Here is an 18,880-nt window from a genome sequence, read left to right on the forward strand (position 1 = left end):
CAGCCTCCAGGCTCTGAGCAAGCGGTCAACACAGAGCCTGATGCGGGGCTCGAACTCACAAACTGTGAGATCATGACCTGAGCCGAAGTCGGACGCTCAACGGACTGAGCCACCCAGGTGCCCCAACGATGTATTTTAAATGCCCAAAAGAGATCCACCTCTAGTAGATAATCTATTTATTTTTCAACTTTTGTTGCATGGGCACATAAAAAATGAATGAGTGAGTGAGTGGATAATTGAATGAGCGAATGCACTTGAGTGAATAGAGCAAATACTATAAAAATTTTTTTATAACGAATTCACCAGGAAAGGAAAGACTTTCTATACAAGCAACAACTGTCTTACTCTTTAAAGGAATGGTTAAGATGTCAACATGCAGCAGTGTTACAGTCAAGGCACTGGGAACCTAAACCTTGAGAAGCAGTGTGCAAAAAGCCTAAGACTGGGGAAAGCACCCCTTTTTTGTTGAAAACATTATTCTCTGCTGTCACTTTACCCTTCTACCTAGTTTTTCTTCCTCGCGTTAAAGAACTCTAAGGATGGGCTGGCTGCCAATTCATTCAAGGTACATCAGCATCTCATTAGCCAGGTGACAAGTTAGACCTCACACAAAAAGGTCTATGGATTTTGAAAAGGGAAAGTGGATTGTTATTAATAGTAACATAAATTATTATTGAATGGAGATTTCTGTTGCCTAATTATTATTATTCAATGAGCTGTTTTAGACACAGCATACATTGCAATGATGTTGAAAGCACTACATTTCCTTCCTTAAAAAGACAAACAAAAAATATTAACATTTATGTAAAATCTACTAGAAGGCCTTAATTTAGAGTCTTGTGTGCTTCAGATATTTGTCTCAAAAGTTGAAGCTGAGAAAGGTAATCTAACAGGTAGAATTTATAAGCTGTTGATTTATCTCTGTACTCTTTAGATGGAAATGGACTTTGATGACAGACTCAAATCATCAAGCCAACATGCTGTATTGCTATATTGCTTACCCATTTTTCCTTATTAGTCTTTTTTTAATGTCTCATCACCCTTGCATTATTTATGGGTTTATGTCACTGCATTCTATTGTGTTACTGAGTAATTGAAAAAGAAATTAACTTTGGAATTATACAAAAACCAGGATTCAGATTTCAGCCCTGCTGTTTACTAGCTGTGTGAACTTAGACAAGTTATATAACCACTCTAATCCTGTCTAAAATGGGGATAATGGTTCCTAACTTATAAGATGGCCATGATGATTAGAAATTAGAATGTAAAACTACCTACCCTAATGGTAGACATATGATAGCCACTTGGTAAAGCTAGTCAGTAAAAAGAATTTACCTTATCTAGTTGTTGACAGAATCTACTTTATAAATATATGTAAAAATATGTAAAATCCATGATTTTCTGTATTATATAAGCATTTTTATTTGTTGGTCATATATACAACATTGTTAAGAAATTCAAGTGAAAACTTTTAGAAGCTTGTAACACCACTCTACCACCATAACATGATTATAATTTTACATATTTTCTTTATCTCTTTACCTTTATTTATTCTCACATCATTTAGTTGAAATGATTGAATTTATATAATTTTGAAATTTATTCACTTGGTATCTTATCATGCTACCTTTGATGCCACTATACTGTGTATCAGTAAGAAATATTAGAATTTATTTAATCACATCCTTATTATTAAATATTTGGCATACATCTTAGTGAGGGTTATTATTAAAAACCGTAATAGTTTTTTGTGCATATTTAAGAGATTTTTAGAGAGGAGAGGTGTACTTTCTTTCTAGTCTAAATTCCCTAATGAGGTTAATGACATATATGACTTTTGCCTTTGAAACATTATCTTTCAAAATGGATACACATCCAAAACCAAAAGACTTTACTGGACATTATTCAAAGCACTGCTCCTAGACCAAGGTAGTAGAATAGAACAGGCGGAAAAATAAAAGATGGAAGAGTGCAGTTCAGTACTGAATTTAGATGTGGTAGAAAAAAGTTACTTATAACCTGTGATTTAATTAAAATCCATATGCTATTGGCCCTTGGAGATATTAATCATCTATTCTTCAATCAGATAGTCTGTTAGTCTTTCAACAAGCGTGTTATGAGAAAAATTATGATAATGCAAACTCCCTACTTTCTGAGAGTAACACGCAGTCCCTGCCTTCTGCAAGCTTATGCTTCAGTGGAAGTGATAAACATTTTTTAAAGATCATTGTAAACATCTGATCAGTGTTCCACTGCAGGTTAAGTATGCTACAGGAGGGCAGGCAACTTACCTTGGATCCCAAGGATCAGGTCTGAATATGTGCTCATCTCACAAAAAAGCACAGTTACATACCTTTTCTTGTTACTATCTCCCAGTGCTGGGAAGTGCAAATGTCCCAGCTCAGAGGGCAGTACTGCACTGCCCTGTTCAAATAAAGTAATGGTTCAAATAAAGTATCTTATTATGGGTCTTAAATATGCTAGAACCTTCTTCTGCTTTGTGTTTACAGTATTTGGCAAATAGGCCTCAATTCCTTCTTAAAGATTCAATAATTAAATTTAATATTGACCACCTAAATAAGTAAAAGGAGTCATGATTCACTTTGAGATATGCCATCTACCCTCAACATTTTAAGACTTAGATACTATAGAATTATAGTACTATACTACATTATAGTATATAATATTATATAGTGTTATATGTTTTATTTAAAAATTATATATGAAAAATATCAGTCCTTTTCTTTAATTCTAAGCCATGTTTTTTATTTCAGCTCAGCAGGTAATGTTCCTCTTTATCTTTTTTGCTCAAGCCTATAACTTGATTTTTTCCCCTATTGTATGAGGATTTGTAAGCCTCAACCACCCATAGTGAGATCATGTTGTCATCAGACTTAACCTGTAGGAGTTGGGGATTAGATGAGATGATGAAGAAGTTTAAAAAGAACCTCACTGAGTAAAGCCAATTTTATCCAGAACCATTCAAGTTCACAGATTTTAATTAACAGTTTGAAATTTGTAATATTACTTGAATTTCAAATGGGTGAGAATTTAACACTGTATTATAGGAGTCCAGGCAAAAGGACACAAGTTGCGTCACAGAGACTTATTAAATGTGATGGAAATTCAACAGACGAATGCCGGCAAACAGGTGCAAGAGCTGAATTAATTTTTAAACCCTACCACTCAGGGGGAATTGCAATGCATCACGTTGACAGCCACAGCACGTTGCTAATTTCATTCACAAGCTTAAAAATCTCAATACATTTGAACATGTGAATGTATTAAATTTTAAAAAGTGTAAGTAGCATAAGGGTATCCCAGAACTAAAAATGATAATTTCTCTCTGGGACTTCAAGTCATTTATCTAGCCAGAAGCATGGTGTTTTTTATGAATGAAATCTATCTTACAGCTTCCCCATACAAATTGTGTTCTATTATTATATGTAGTGCAGACTGTTACTAAGCAAGATTTTCTCTTACTTTTAATATGAAATCCCTTGTTAGTCAGCAGAAAACTGAGTATTCACTGATGCAGTTTCCAGCTTCTGCTGTCATGCATGAAGGGGGTTCTCAATCCGTGCCCCTGATGATGCTAAGTGGTGGTACTCCTGGAGTTAAAAAATGCAAAACCAAACTACGTGAAGGCAGAGGCTTTTTTGATGGTGTCACTAAAGGCGGTAAATTGTAAGCTGACAACTCAGCCAACTCTTTTTACCAGGAATTTACCTACTTTGGGGTCCCTGATGCATTTCAGAATTCAGTAGAAACCCTGGATTATCTCCACATAAAACTGTACATACACACAAAATCTTACAAAGATTTCAGCGCTTTCAGGAATGTCCACATTTAGAATACCATTTATGGTGCATCTTGTTCTTTGGGACTGGAGGAGTGTCTCTTATTTAGTGGATTTTATCCCTTCACCACTTACTGTGCACCAGGCTTTAGCCCTGGGACTGAGACCTGGGACTGAGGATATAAATGAAGATAGTACAAGATCTTTGGACCTTTTACAGGCTAGTAGATGTTAATAGACCAATAATGTAGAATGGCAAGCAATAGTTTGTTGAAATATGTATAAAAAGGTCATTGCAAAAGCTTCCTGGAGAAGATGCCACCTTAGCATTAGGAATGAGTAGACATAAACTGTAAGAAGAAGGAGAAGGGCATTCTAGACAGAACAAGAGCAAGGATCACTGCCCTGTCATTGCTGAAACTGTATTTACAAGAAATGCATAATATAAAATGTATAGAAAATCTTTCATTCTTCTCTTTCAATATTTCTCAAGAAGCTTTAAAGAAAAAGTTTTAGAGCTGGGTTTAATTTCCCAAGACTTTAGCCACCAGAACCCTTTATTTCTAATTTTACACAAGCTTGTCCCTCATTTTGCTTAGCAAGAGAATATTAAGCACTAATTTTTGGAGCATAAAAACAACTATAAAGGGCTCCTTTCCTAGCAAGTGAGTCAGGAAAGGCCCCAGTGTGTACTGCATTGGATGAGTCTAGATTCTTAATCAAAAACATGTAATCAGTACCTGCCCAAAAGTCTTTTGATAATGACAGCAGTTTCTTTTTTAAACCCACTATCAAGAAAGCTGATGAAGAAGAGAGGCAAATGTACAGTCTAATAACCTGAGCTAACAATATGTTATTTTCAATAGAACGAAAAGGACAAAAGCCAAAGGTATTCATTACCGTTCCCAGGGTAAGAGACCAGGGCACTCGCTGCCTTCACCAGATGTGCCGTCTTGAGGCCTAACAATGCACATCTCCCCAAGGGAAAAGTGTAGAGAAAGCCAAACTCTTGCAACTTGATGCAAAGTGATTTGGGTTCCATTACAACATCTCTCAGTAAAAGGCTATTCAGGCTTAAAGATTCCACACTCATTTTCTCCCCGAAATAAAACACTAGACATGGAATCAGAGCTTCTGCAAATCACTCTAAGCCATGTGATTTCATCTTAACTTCCTTAAATTCTAATCAGGAAAAAGGAGATGAGGTGGTTTGGTGAATGTACCATCTTAAAATTGTTGCCTTGTTTTGCGTACACGTAAAGACAAGAAAACTCAAGAACATCCACAAGAAACTGAAAAATTAACATAACAAACCTATATAATGAAATGATTTTTTTTTTTTTAATGAAACAAAACTGGCCTTCCCAGAGTGTGTTTATCAGATGGACTAGTCAGAAATGTTAGGCCTCTCTTCGGGAGGAGTCGACTTCATTCGGTCTCATAGGAAGAACAGGTGTAGGGATAGGCTTCATGTTAAAAAGACCCAGATTTCCATTTGAGCTCTGTGAACTTGTGAAGAGGCCTTTAACCCTCAGTTTTTCACCTTTAAATGGAAATATGAATATCTGCCTTTCCCTTAGAATTATTATAGGCATTTAATGACATATTTAAGATATGTGAGAGGGCGCCTGGGTGGCTCAGTGTCCAACTCTTAACTTTGGCTCAGGTAATGATCTCACGGGTTCATGAGTTTGAGTCCCGAGCCAGTCCCTGCACTGGCAGCATGGAGCCTGCTTGGGATTCTCTCTCTCCCTCCCTCTCTCTCTGCCCCTCCCCCACTGGCACTGTCTCTGTCCCTCTCAAATAGTAAATAAATAAACTTAAAAAAAAAAAACAAAAACTAGGGGCACCTGGGTGGCTCAGTTGGTTAAGCATCCGACTTCACCTCAGGTCATGATCTCACAGTTCATGGGTTCAGACCCCACATAGGGCTCTGTGCTGACAGCTCAGAGCCTGGAGCCTGCTTCAGATTCTGTGTCTCCCTCTCTGTCTGCCCCACCCCCGCTTATGCTCTGTTTCTCTGTGTCTCAAAAAATGAATAAACATTAAAATTTTTTAATGTAGTATATGATCAAAGTGGTACTTCAAATGAGTAGGGAATTAATGTACCATGTAATGGGATAATTGGCTATGTAATTTTCAAAAAATGAAGTTAGATCCCTGCCTCATACCATACTAAAATTAAATCTTCTGTGGATTAAATATTTAAATATAGGAAATAAAACTGGAAATATACCAGAGAACATACAGTTGATTGTAACTACATAATGTTGATATGGGGAAAGACTTTTTAAACTTGATAAAATCTAAAAAAATATGAAAAAAAAAGTCTATATACTGTTTTAATGGCTGTATGGCAGAAAAACTCCACAAAGTAAAAAGATAGTCACAATCCAGGAAACATATCTGCAACTATACATAAGACAAACAGTTTAATATCCTTATTTTATAAACAGCTCTCTTAAATCAATAAAGAAAAAAAAGCAACCTCAGAATAAGAACACGGACAAAGGATTTGCTCAGTCAATTCATAGCTGAAATCAAATGGCCATTAGATTTGGTAGGATGCCCAATTCTAATAATTGCCAAAGAAATGTAAATTAAAACAACTATAAACTATTATTTGCTCAGTATAGTAGACTAGTTACGGTTTAAAAGATAGCTAGTTTTAGTACTAGTGGAGATATGGGAGGATGGACTCATGTGCTATTGATGGAAATAAATTGGTACAATCTATTGAGAGTGAATTTAGAAGCATTGATTCAAGTTTAAATGGACGTAAATAGCTTTTGACCTAAAAACTCTAATCCTATAGATGACTATCATAGGTTCAAATAGTTACAAATATTTTTTTTTTTCCCACAATGTGGCTGTCTTTTTACTTTGTGGAGTTTTCTACCATGCAGAAATTTAAAATGTGTAATTCACATGTTTACTGCAATATTTTTGTGATAGCAAAAATAGAGACAATCCTAAATGTTACTGCTGTGATGGCAACTTGAGCGCCACCAGAGTAGAGACTGCCTCTGTCTTAATTACCATGGTATTCTGGTACTGTGGTTCACACTACACCCATTTGTTATATGAACAAGCAAAATGAATTACATTCATCTCTACAACTGAAATTATTTTTTAAAGTATGATAAGTAAACAAAGCAAGTTGCAGATTATTGTGCACTTCCTTCTTACAAATATATTTATATGCATAGATACATTTACATATACAATGTCATATGTGTTTATCAGGAAAAAAATTATAAAGTATACCTTTCAGTTGCTTCTTGGGGTGGGATCTAAGGACTAATGACATTAATGTTTTACTTCATGTACAACTAATGATATGTTTTTGTTTGTTTTTTAAATAATAATTATGTTTATAACTTTAAAGTACAAATGAAACCATTCGTTAAATCCACCAACTCTTCTTGGTGCAAAGGATTTATGGCAGTGAACAAACAGTTCTTTGTTTTCACTGAGTACATAATCTAGCGGAGGAAGACAGGTGGTAAACAAGTGAATATTTGTTCCTGATAAGATATTAGGAAAAAAATTAAACAATGTAAGGGACTTTAGTGGCAGGATACTACTTTTCATAACTGTGGTCAAAGGCTATCTAATTCTGTGATACTTAAGAATAGACCTGAATAAAGTAGGGAATAAGCCATCCAGGTATGTGAGGGAAGTCAAAGGTCCCAGGAAGGAAAATGCCATGGTTCAGTTAAGAGTACAGAGCTCAAGGTTACGAAGGTGAGGTCAAAGAAATGGGAGTGGTAGGTAGCAGTGGTTGCATATGGCACAGAGACACTTGACCAAGGTAAGAACTTCAGTTTTTCTTTCTTTTTTAAAATCTTTTCTTTTTTGAGAGAGAGAGCACGAACAGGGGAGAGGGGAACAGAGAGAAAGAGAGAGCACAATCAAGGGATAGGGGAAGAGAAAGTGAGAAAGAGAGACAGAGAATCTTAAGCAAGTTCCACGCTCAGCGCAGAGCTTGACACGGGGCTGGATCTCGAGACTCTGAGATCATGACCTGAGCCGAAATCAGGAGTCCACTGCTTAACTGACTGAGCCAGCCAGGCGACCCTTCAGTTTATAATCACGTGATAGAAAGACACTAAAGGTGTTGAATAGTATAATCACATGATCTAATTTTTATATGAAAAGAAGTGGTCTGAGGTGCCTGGGTGACTTGGTTGGTTGAGGGTAGGACTCTTGCTTTCAGCTCAGGTCATGATCCCAGGGTTGTGTGAGCTGAGCTCCATGCTGAGCATGGAGCCTGCTTAAGATTCTCTTCCTCTGCCCCTCTCCCTCACTGCGTACCTTCCTTCTCTCTTCCCTCCCTCCCTCCCTCCCTCCCTTCTCTCTCTCTCTCTCTCTCTCTGTCTCTCCCAAAAAAAGAAAAAAAGGGATTGACCTGGTGGCTGTGTGGAAAAGATGATGGCTTGGACTAGTGTGATAGTGGAACTGGTGAGAAATGGTGGGGTTCTGGATGCAATTCGGATATAGAGCTGTCAAAAATTGCTGATATGAGAGAAAGGGAAGAGTAACCATATGAGACTGTCAGGAACTTTAAAAATCTTGCAACAACAAACTTGATTTGGAATGTGAGAAGCGAGTACCTCTAATGAGGCAGAACTCAACAGTTTTCTTGAACAGCTAGGGTCAATCTCGTATGTCAGGAATTTTCCCAAATTACTGTGTGAGAGGTAAGTATCAAATAATGTAAAATTGAATTGAAATTACAACTTGTTACCGCATAGTGGATTTAATGTACATTTACTTTTAACTATACGTTGTTAAAAGTGTACTTAACTCGAAAACATCTTGCTGTTAAATGTATGTTAACCTTTAATTCCCTTTTGTAGTCAGATTTACTAGCATCATTTTGCAATCATAAAGTATTAGAAGGATATAAAAAACCTCAAAACATGAAAAAAAAGTATTCAGAGGAAAGCAGTTCTGCTATTTTGAAGAATTGAGAAAACTCATGGTTAAGGATTTCATAGGTGTTAAGTGAAATATAAGCTTACAAAAAATATCAACAGTATTGTGCACTAATCTTTGTGGAAAAAATTTGGGGTTGATATCATTGAAGATCAATCTCATGTCTTATTTTATTCTGTAAAAGAAATATGCAAAAACGTTCACCTTGCACATTGGTTACTTTCAGTTAATAAAGGCTTGCAAGTTTGCATTTCCTGAGGTTAAAATTATTTGCAGGTGCTCTGTTGCATGTGCAAATAATTGATTCATTAAGGACATTCATTCCCAGCCATTATCAAATATCATTAAATACATAGGAATAATTATATTGAGATAATGAAATAACTAGCAAATTTGAGAGGTCAGTTGTCCCATTAAAATCATAATTTGTTACCCATATTCACATTTGGCCAAAAAGTAGGGCATTTCACAACATTATTTGAAAATTCAGTTCATAATGTTTGACTAAAAATATGCCCTTCATTTAGTCGTTCATTTATATGATTGAATATTATACTCTTCACTTATCCATTTATTTTTTCCATTCATTATCTATTTATTATCTTTTCAATAAACATTTACTGAGTGTTTACTATAGTAGTTCTGCAATCAAAATCCTCTGTGAAGCTTTTTAAAAGTAGTGATTCCCATGTAATAAACCCCTGAAACTGATTCCATAGGTCTGGACTGGGGCCAGGCATCTTTTTTTTTCAAAGGCTCCACAGGTGATTGATGTACAGTCAAGGTTAAGAATCACAAGCTTCTCTGTTAAGTATGAGGAATATGAAGAATGAACATGAAACAGCTCCTATTCAGTGTCAAGGTACTGAGATACAAGTAACCTAGTAATCACAGTAGAGTGTGACAAGTGCTCCACTAGGAGTAAGCACACCTCTGCCCACTTAGAACTCATTCACATTGGCCTGGTGTTAACTAAGTCCATTGATGGACTAGAAAACACAAAAGAGATTTTCTCTAAGCACCAAATCAAAGGACCAAATTTGTGATTGAGTCAATATTTTCTGTCTTACCTACTGTATCCCTTAATCAAATGAATTAGCCATCTAAGATCTGTGACTAAGCTCAGGATAGAGGGAAGAGCAGAAACCTGTTTCTATTTCTGATAATAGGATATGAGCGATGAGAAGGAGGTGGGAGAAGGAAGACGTCTTGCAAAACAGTGAGTTCCTCAGGGGCAAGAACCAGGTCTCATTTTAATATTTTTCTTTCTCTGACCTAATTTAGAGTCCAGCAGATGTTCCCACATACTCTCTGCTTACCTAGGAGAACTCTGGCCCTTGCTCTCTGGCCAGTGACTTTCACAAGCAAGCCCATTTTTGGTACCTTACAGGCACAGGACATTTACTGATTGTCTTTAAACTTGCTAATTCAGACCAAAAATCTTTGCTTAATCCTTGATAGTAGGATTGTCTTTTCTTCTTGTCTGTGTGTACCATTGCCAGTTGATGTTTTGTTTTTACTATTTTAATTTCCATTACTGACTGTTTAAATTCTGGTTTTTTCTTTTTAATTTCATTTTATACAATCTGCATCGTCAGCCTTTCTTCCTATAAATGACAGACACAGAAGTGCCAGTTTATAAAGGAAGGGTAGTCCTAGAAATTGAACTTCTCTAAAATAAGGCAGCATATGTACTTCTGATCCCCAGAGCAGCACCAGAAAACTCCACAGAACACATCGTTTGCCCATTGCAGTTCTTTATCTTCCCGTAAAGATGGGACTTGAGGAGGTCACCGGACCACACCTGGAAATCCTGCCCAGGAAACCCATTTCACAGAGTCTAGTTTAGGATTTTCTAAGCAAAATAAGAAAGCCCTGGAAGAAAAGTTTTTCATGGATTGGAGTTCTCCTATTACCTTTAAGACCATTCCTAAATAAAATGAAAGCTCTTATTTTCTCTCTCTATTATATGACATTGGCAAGGCCTAATTAGACCCTGTAAAGAAAACTTGTCTGATCACAGTGGTGTTAATTTTTCAGCTGCAGATTCGTATGCAGTATGCATATGTTCAATGTATTAATTATATAAACGTGAGGTTGTATAATATAAAATATGAATAAATTCTCATGTGAAATACTTTGAAATAAAAACAGATCCCTTCATTTAAAATAATTAGGGATCTCATAATTTCACAGCTAGCTGGCTGAATGAATTATAAATGATAATTCAGCCATGGGAAGATACCATTTAGCTGGTAAATGGAAATGCCTACCATACTTTATGTCAAATGAACCAATGCTGTTGTTTATATTAGAATTTGCATGGTGATTTGAGTTATGATTTTAGCATTTTCTATTTTCATTAGCTTTTAAAAATACATTCATTGACAATATCAAGCAAATATTTTTAAGCTCTCTGCCATTGTGTTATTTCATCAAATTAGTTAACATATAGCCAGGTCTGACTAATTCAGTGCTGTTAGAACAACATCCTCGAATATATATCCTTGAAATGTGATAAGAACCAGGAAAGCTAGGGAATTAACCTTTTGAGCCATCCTTTTATTTCTACAAAATATTAGAGATAATGTTAAGAAAAAACATTTTTTTAAATGCTACGTTATTTGTTGCTTCATGTGCTCCATGGATGTTAACCTCCTATTTTACATCAAAATACATGTAAATTAAAATGTATTCTATATTACATTTCTTCTTTGAGAAAATTACTGTTGAACTATGCAAGGTTTGAATCATGCAAGTCTTTAGGAATACACCCTTCCTGAAGCATCCTCTAAATTCATGCTCTAAAATATGAAGAGTTGCATATTTGTTCAGATATTCAAATGTTTTAAAATACATTTCCCAGTGACCAAAACTCATTCTGTGGAAAGCAGGGAGATTGAATAGCAAATAGAAAAGAGGTGATCTCCCTCTTCAGCTTTGTCTTTGATAGTTTGTTTCTGAGAGACCTGTTGTTAGAAGATAGATTTCCTAACATCTAATATCTTCTAAGAGCCTTTCATCAGAGTAGTTTTGGTAGAGGAAAGAGTGAACCCATAACACTGATTTGGTTAACTGTTGACAGCCAGGTTCTCAGCTCCCTGGTACAAGTAAGATACTATTTCTTTCATTCTCTGATCCAGTTCCCCAAGAAGCTTAATCAGGTGTGTCTTAATGTACTTCTGGACCTGCAGGTTACTAAAATGTGTACCGAGGTACCAGTCTTGTATAATTTACTTTGCTGTAAGAAGCATGCCAAGGAAACTCAAGTGCCAGGATTGCAGCCATACTCTCAGATCTTCATCCATAGAAAGTCTGGACTGAAAGGATTACATCTCTCTAGGATAATACTCTCTAGGAACAAAAATTTTAAGACATGATTAAACAAAAATTTAAATAGAAAATTTCTGTATAAATGCATTGAACATTATACTTTAATATAATTTGTATGCCAATGGAGTAGGTCTAAATAAAATTATATTCATTGATTTATTAAATCAACACTTTTTATTTAACCCTATTCTTGAAAACTAGGTGGGGCTTGTCTCTTTTGATGTGCATATTTTAAAATGTAAATACTAACATACATGCATCACTTCGTAATTTTCTTCTTTTACATATCCTAGATACAAATCTCTAATCAGTTATATGATATGCAGTTTTTTCCCCAGTCTTTTGGTTGTCTTTTCATTTTCTTGATTGTGTCCTTTCAAGAACAATTTTTTTTAAGCTTATGTATTTATTTTGAGGGAGAGAGACGGCGAGCAGGAGAGGGGCAAAGAGAAAGTGAGAGAGAATCCCAAGCAGGCTCCACACTGTCAGTGCAGAGCCTGACCTGCAGCTCAAATCATGACACAAAAGATCATAACCTGAACCGAAATCCAGAGTCAGTTGCTTAACCAACTGAGCCACCCACGTGCCCCTAAAGAACAAAATTTTTAATTTTGATGAAGTACAATTTTCTTTTTTTTTTTTTTTTGTGATTTGGGTGTCATATCTAAGAATTATTTGCTAAATTCAATATCATTAATATTTATCCCTGTGTTTTTCTTCTAAGAGTTTTCTAATTTTTGCTCTTACATTGATGTCTTTGATCCATTTTGAGTTAATTTTTCTATATAACTTAAGGGTCCAACTCCAGTTTTTAGTATATGACTATCCAGTTGTCCCAACACTGTTTGTTCAATACACCATTCTTTCCCTATTGAATGGCTTTGACACTCTTGTCAAAAATCAGTTGCTCATAGATAGAAGGGTTTATTTCTGGATTTTCAATTATATTCTTTTGATCTCTCTGTTGTACCACACTGTCTTAGTTACCATTACTTTTTAGAAAGTTTTGAAATCCTTACGTGTGAGTCCTCCTTCATTCTCTCTTTTTTTTTTTTTTTTTTTTTCATCTCCCCACCCCACCCCTGGATCACTTTGACTGTTCTGGGTCTCTTACAATTCCATGTGAATTTTAGAATTAGCTTGTCAGTTTATATAAAAGAGTCAGCTGGGATCTAATAGAGATTGCATTGAACCTTAAACCAATTTGGAGGAAGGAGTATTGCCATCTTAAACAAATTTTTAAAATATTGTTTGTAGCTCTCATAGCATAAATTTTGCATTTCTTTTTTTAACTTTATTCCTAAGTGTTTGATTCTTTTTGATGCTATTGGAAATCAAATTTTTGATCTACCCTATGACCCAGCAATAGCACTGCTAAGGATTTACCCAAGGGATATAGGAGTGCTTATGCATAGGGGCACTTGTACCCCAATGTTTATAGCAGCACTTTCAACAATAGCCACATTATGGAAAGAGCCTAAATGTCCATCAACTGATGAATGGATAAAGAAATTCTGTTTATATACACAATGGAATACTACGTGGCAATGAGAAAGAATGAAATATGGCCATTTGTAGCAACGTGGATGGAACTGGAGAGTGTTATGCTAAGTGAAATAAGTCATACAGAGAAAGACAGATACCATATGTTTTCACTCCTTTGTGGATCCTGAGAAACTTAACAGAAGACCATGGGGGAGGGGAAGGAAAAAAAAAAAAAAAAAGGTTAGAGAGGGAGGGAGCCAAAACATAAGAGACTCTTAAAAACTGAGAACAAACTGAGGGTTGATAGGGGGTGGGAGGGAGGGGGGGTGGGTGATGGGTGTTGAGGAGGGCACCTGTTGGGATGAGCACTGGGTGTTGTATGGAAACCAATTTGACAATAAATTTCATATTTAAGTAATAAACTAACCCTAGTGAAAAAAATTAATTTTGGATTGTTTATTATTAAGTGTAGAAACATAACTGATTTGTGCATGTTAATTTTATATACTGCTGCTTTGCTGAATCCATTTGTTAGTTCTCACAAGGTGTGTATATGTGTGATCTTTATTGTTTTCTACATAGAAGATCCTGTCCTCTGTAAACAGATAATTTTACTTCTTCCTTACCAATCTGGATACCTTTTATTTCTTTTTCTTGTTTGATTCTTTGATTAGAACTTCCAGTACTGTGTTGAATAGAAGTGGTAAAAAAAAAAAACGGGGTATCCTTGCTGGTTCATGATCGTTGAAGAAAAACTTTCAGTCTTTCACCATTAAGTATAATGTTAGGTCTGGGTTCTCATATACGGGCTTCATTATGTTGAGTACTTTCCTTCTATTCCTAGTTCTTGAGTGTTTTTATCATGGAAGAGTGTTGAAATTTTTCAAATGCTTTTTCTGCATCAATTGAAATGATCATGTGTTTTTTTTTTTCCTTCATTCCATAAATACGATGTATTACATTGGTCAATTTCCATGTGTTGAGCTATCCTTGGTCATGACCATGCAGCTTGGTCATGGCATATAATTCTTTTAATATGCTGCTTTGCTAATATTTTGTTGAGGATTTTAATGTTTATATTCATAAGAGATATTGATCTGTAATTTTCTTGTGATGCCTTTGGTTTTAGTTTCATAGTAATACTGGCCTCATAAAGTAATTTGAGAAGTGTTCTCTTTTCTTCAATTTTTCTTGAAGCATTTGTGAAGTATTGTTATTAATTCTTTTAATATTTGGCACAATTCAGCAGTGAAGCCATCTGGGCTTGGACATTTCTTTGTGGGTTGCTTTTGATTACTGGTTTAATCCTTTCACTTGTAATAGTTCTGTTCAGATTATCTATTTCTTTCTTGGGTCATTTTCTTTTTTTTTTTTTTTTAATTTTTTTTTTCTAACGTTTATTTATTTTTGAGACAGAGAGAGACAGAGCATGAATGGGGGAGGATCAGAGAGAGGGAGACACAGAATCTGAAACAGGCTCCAGGCTCTGAGCTGTCAGCACAGAGCCCGACGCGGGGCTCAAACTCACGGACCGCGAGATCATGACCTGAGCTGAAGTCGGCCGCTTAACCGACTGAGCCACCCAGGTGCCCCTCTTGGGTCATTTTCAATAGTTTGTTGCTTTCTAGGATGTAGCATCTAGTGGATGTGTAGTGGTATTTCATTGTGGTTTTAATGTGCATTTTTATGGCTAATAATGATGAATGTCTTTACATGTTTACTGACTTTTTGTATATCTTTTTGTGAAGTGTCCAAATTTTTGCCCTTTTTTTTCAAATAGGTGGTTTAGCTTCTTTTTATTAAGTTGTGAGATTTCCTTATATATTCTGGATAAGAGAGTTTTGTCAGATATGTATTTTATGTTTAGTATTTACTCTTAGGTCTGTGGTCCATTTTGTATTGCTTTTTGTGTATAGTGTGTAGTAAGAATTTAAGTTCATCTTCTTTTGTACAGATACTCTCTTTCATTGAAATTTTGAGAACTATGTTATTTGGTGCATATGCACTTATAGTTGTATCTTTCTGCTGTATTGACATTTTTGTCAATAGGAAATGTTCCTCTTTGGGTCTAGGAATTCTCCCTTTTCTCAAAAACTTGTTTTTTCTAATATTAATATCATTATTATATATTATGATATAATAATATATAATGACCTCTCTTCTTTATGCTTCTGTGTACATGGCATAACTTTCCACAGCCTGTTCCTTGCTTTCACTTCTATTTGTTTTTATATTTAGAGTACATTTCTCTAGACAATGTACAGTTAGGTCTCACTATTTTTCCATCTGATGACCTCTGCATTTATATTGGGATATTGAGTACATTTATACTTTATGTAATTATTGATATATTTGGTTTTACTGTCTGCCATTTTACTATTTGTCTTCTCTTTGCCTCATTTTTGTTTCTTGTTCTCTTCTGTCTTTTGTGTTAAACAATAATTTTTGTGTATTATTTTTATTCTCTGTTAGATTATTAGCTTTATTTCTTTGCATTATTTTTATCGATTGCTCTAGGGACCACAATATGCAACTTTAACTTCTAGCAAAACATGAATCTTGCAAGCGTATGGTTCCATTTACCCACTCTAATCCTTCACACTATTGCCTATCATACACAGGACATATCTATCTATATTAAAATATTTATAAATGTAAAAAATTGTTATAATTTCACTTAAAGAGTCCTGTATTTTAAAGAAAATAAGAGAAGATTTAATATATAAAGATGTATCTATAGTCTCTTTTTTTCTGTATATGCAAATTATCATCTGGTGTCATTTTACTTCAACATGGAAGTATTTCCTTTTGCATTTCTTGAATACAGACATATTAGCAGTGGATCCTCTCATTTTTTTATTCATTTAAAAATGTCTTTGAACTTTAATTCTGAAGAATAGTTTTAGATAGCCTTCTTGGAAGACAGATATTTTTCCTTAACAATTTGAATGTTATTCTAGTACTTTATAGCTTCAATTGTTCTAATGAGAAAATAACTGTTAATCATATCTTTGCTCTTCTTTATGTAATGTATTTCTTCGTTGTATTCAAGATTTTTCTGATTAGCTTGTAATAGTGTGATTATGATGTGCCTAGATGCAGTTTTCTTTTGTTCATTATATTTGGGGTTCACTGAACTTCTTGTATCAGTGAGTTAATGTCTTTCACCTAAGTTGGGAAGTTTTTTTAATCATTATTTTTTCAAAAATTTGGCTACCTCTTTATCTGCTCCGTGTTTGACACCAGTTACTCTTATGAGTTATGAAAGCTGTTTCTGACACAATAGTTTGAATCTTGGTTGAATGGTTGGAAATAAAATGGGAAAGTATGGCTGAAATGCCACAATTTTCTAAAGAAACTTAATTCCTTAAATATATGCACACACAATACAACGTAGACTTAGAGTGGAAAATATTAATTTTTCCTCTCCTTTTTTCCTGTTTTTACTAAATTTTTTTATAGGTGCATTTCCTCCATCTGCTATTTTTGCACGAAAAGACTTGCTACAACGATCTACCCATATTGCTACCAAGACTTTCCAAGCTTTTCGAATATTTGTAAATAATGAGCTCAATGAACTTTACATAGGATTGAAGACAGCTCAGAAGTTTCTGAGACCTGGTGGTCGCCTTGTTGCCCTCTCCTTCCATTCACTAGAGGATCGCATTGTCAAACGATTCTTGCTTGGGATAAGCATGACAGAAAGGTTTAACCTAAGTGCCAGACAGAAGGTGATACAAGCATCACAATTACGTTCAAGTTATGAAAACAAGGAAGGAGACTCTATAAGCAGAGCCCCTTTAATGTGGGAATTGATACACAAGAAAGTACTTACTCCAGAAGATCAGGATGTACGGGATAACCCCAGAGCACGCTCAGCCAAGCTTAGAGCAGCCATCAAATTATGATGAAGAAAGTTTTCATCATGTGGTCCTTCAAGTTTTCCCTCAGAGTTTCTCTTCTTTTATTGGATTTACTGAATAACTTAATATAAGGAAGTATGGGATCTATAGAGAAACATGTACTATATATGTGTGGAAATTGAGGGTATTTACCATTTTTTGTCTTAGAAAGAAAATCTCAGAAATACTAGCATGACACAGAAGGTTCAACTCAAGGAGAAGCAGCATCCCAAAACTCGAATAATGTCTCTATCTGAGCATTATATTTGACTTTTGCAATGTAGTCCTTTCCCTAATCATGGAAAATTTTTAAAAAGAAGAATACTATGTGTATTTATTTAAGTATGAACACTCAAACTGTCGGAAGATAGAGATTATAATTGTATCTGTATTTTCTAAGTTCTGAATTTAGATATTCAGATTTGCAACAAACTTTCTATGGGTCAAGTAATAAATAATAAGTAAAGATCATCAAAGAAATTTTCATTTCTATTTAGGAGTAATTAATTAGTAAGTACCATAGTCTTCTCAAATACAGGTATTATGTAAATTTTAAATTTTCAAGTATTATTTTTAAAATGCATCATACTGAGAAATGTCACTTTTGAAATTACAAAGTTCATTGTTTTAAAGGAATTTTGCAATATGATATGTACTATATTTTTATATAGTATAAAGTAAAAATGCAAAATTGTTCAATAGCCCTCATAGGGAATGTTTCATAAAACTAATATTTAAAGTCAATTATATTTTAATAATATCCCAGAATGTCTTTGACAAATAATAAAATCTGTCATCATTTGAATCTGGCATTTTTTAATTGAGCTATTCAAAATAATTCAACCAAGTTATTGCAATAAAATATAGGGCATATTAAAGATATTAAAATGAATGTGCCCTTTGCCTGGGTGGCTCATTTGGTTAAGTGTCTGACTTCAGCTCAGGTCATGATCTCACGTTTTGTGATTTCGAGGCTGGAAGCGGGCTCTATGCTGACGGCTCGGAGCCTGGAGCCTGCTTCGGATTCTGTCTCCCTCTTTCTCTGCCCTTCCCCCTCTCACACTCTGTCCCTCTCTCTCAAGAATGAATAGACATTAAAAAAAAAAAAGTTTAAAAGGAATGTGCCCTTTAATGTTTTTATTTACCCAACAGTACTGTAATAGTAAGATGTTTTTTCAGGAGACGTTCACTTGGTAGAGGATTCTTAATGACATTGATTCACAATTCACATATAAACTTTTTATATATAAATAAACATTTCTATTTTTTTTTAATTATTCAGCAAGCACTGAACTAGGCAGAGAAATAAAGGTGAGTAAAATATGTCACAGTATCTGGCCTGTAGAGTTTAGAGTCTAGTGGAGAAGAGTGATGGTAGTTAAATAATCACAAAAGTCAATGTAAAATTAACACAGTGGTA

At 34.9% G+C, this 18,880-nt stretch overlaps 1 protein-coding gene across 1 annotated transcript in view; it reads left to right on the forward strand.

Moving 5' to 3' along the window:
• Positions 1-18,399, forward strand: part of METTL15 (methyltransferase like 15) — a 188,632-nt gene extending 170,233 nt beyond the window's left edge. The window contains exon 6 of the mRNA XM_047071890.1: positions 17,021-18,399. Coding sequence (XP_046927846.1) covers positions 17,021-17,466 — 446 coding nt within the window. The 3' untranslated portion in view covers positions 17,467-18,399. The remainder of the gene's footprint in view (positions 1-17,020) is intronic.
• The last annotated feature ends 481 nt before the right edge of the window (positions 18,400-18,880 follow it).

Source organism: Lynx rufus, unplaced genomic scaffold (assembly GCF_022079265.1).
Source record: "Lynx rufus isolate CCGP_SWC_20201006 ecotype Redwood Valley unplaced genomic scaffold, mLynRuf1.p SCAF_9, whole genome shotgun sequence".
NCBI lineage: Eukaryota > Metazoa > Chordata > Mammalia > Carnivora > Felidae > Lynx > Lynx rufus.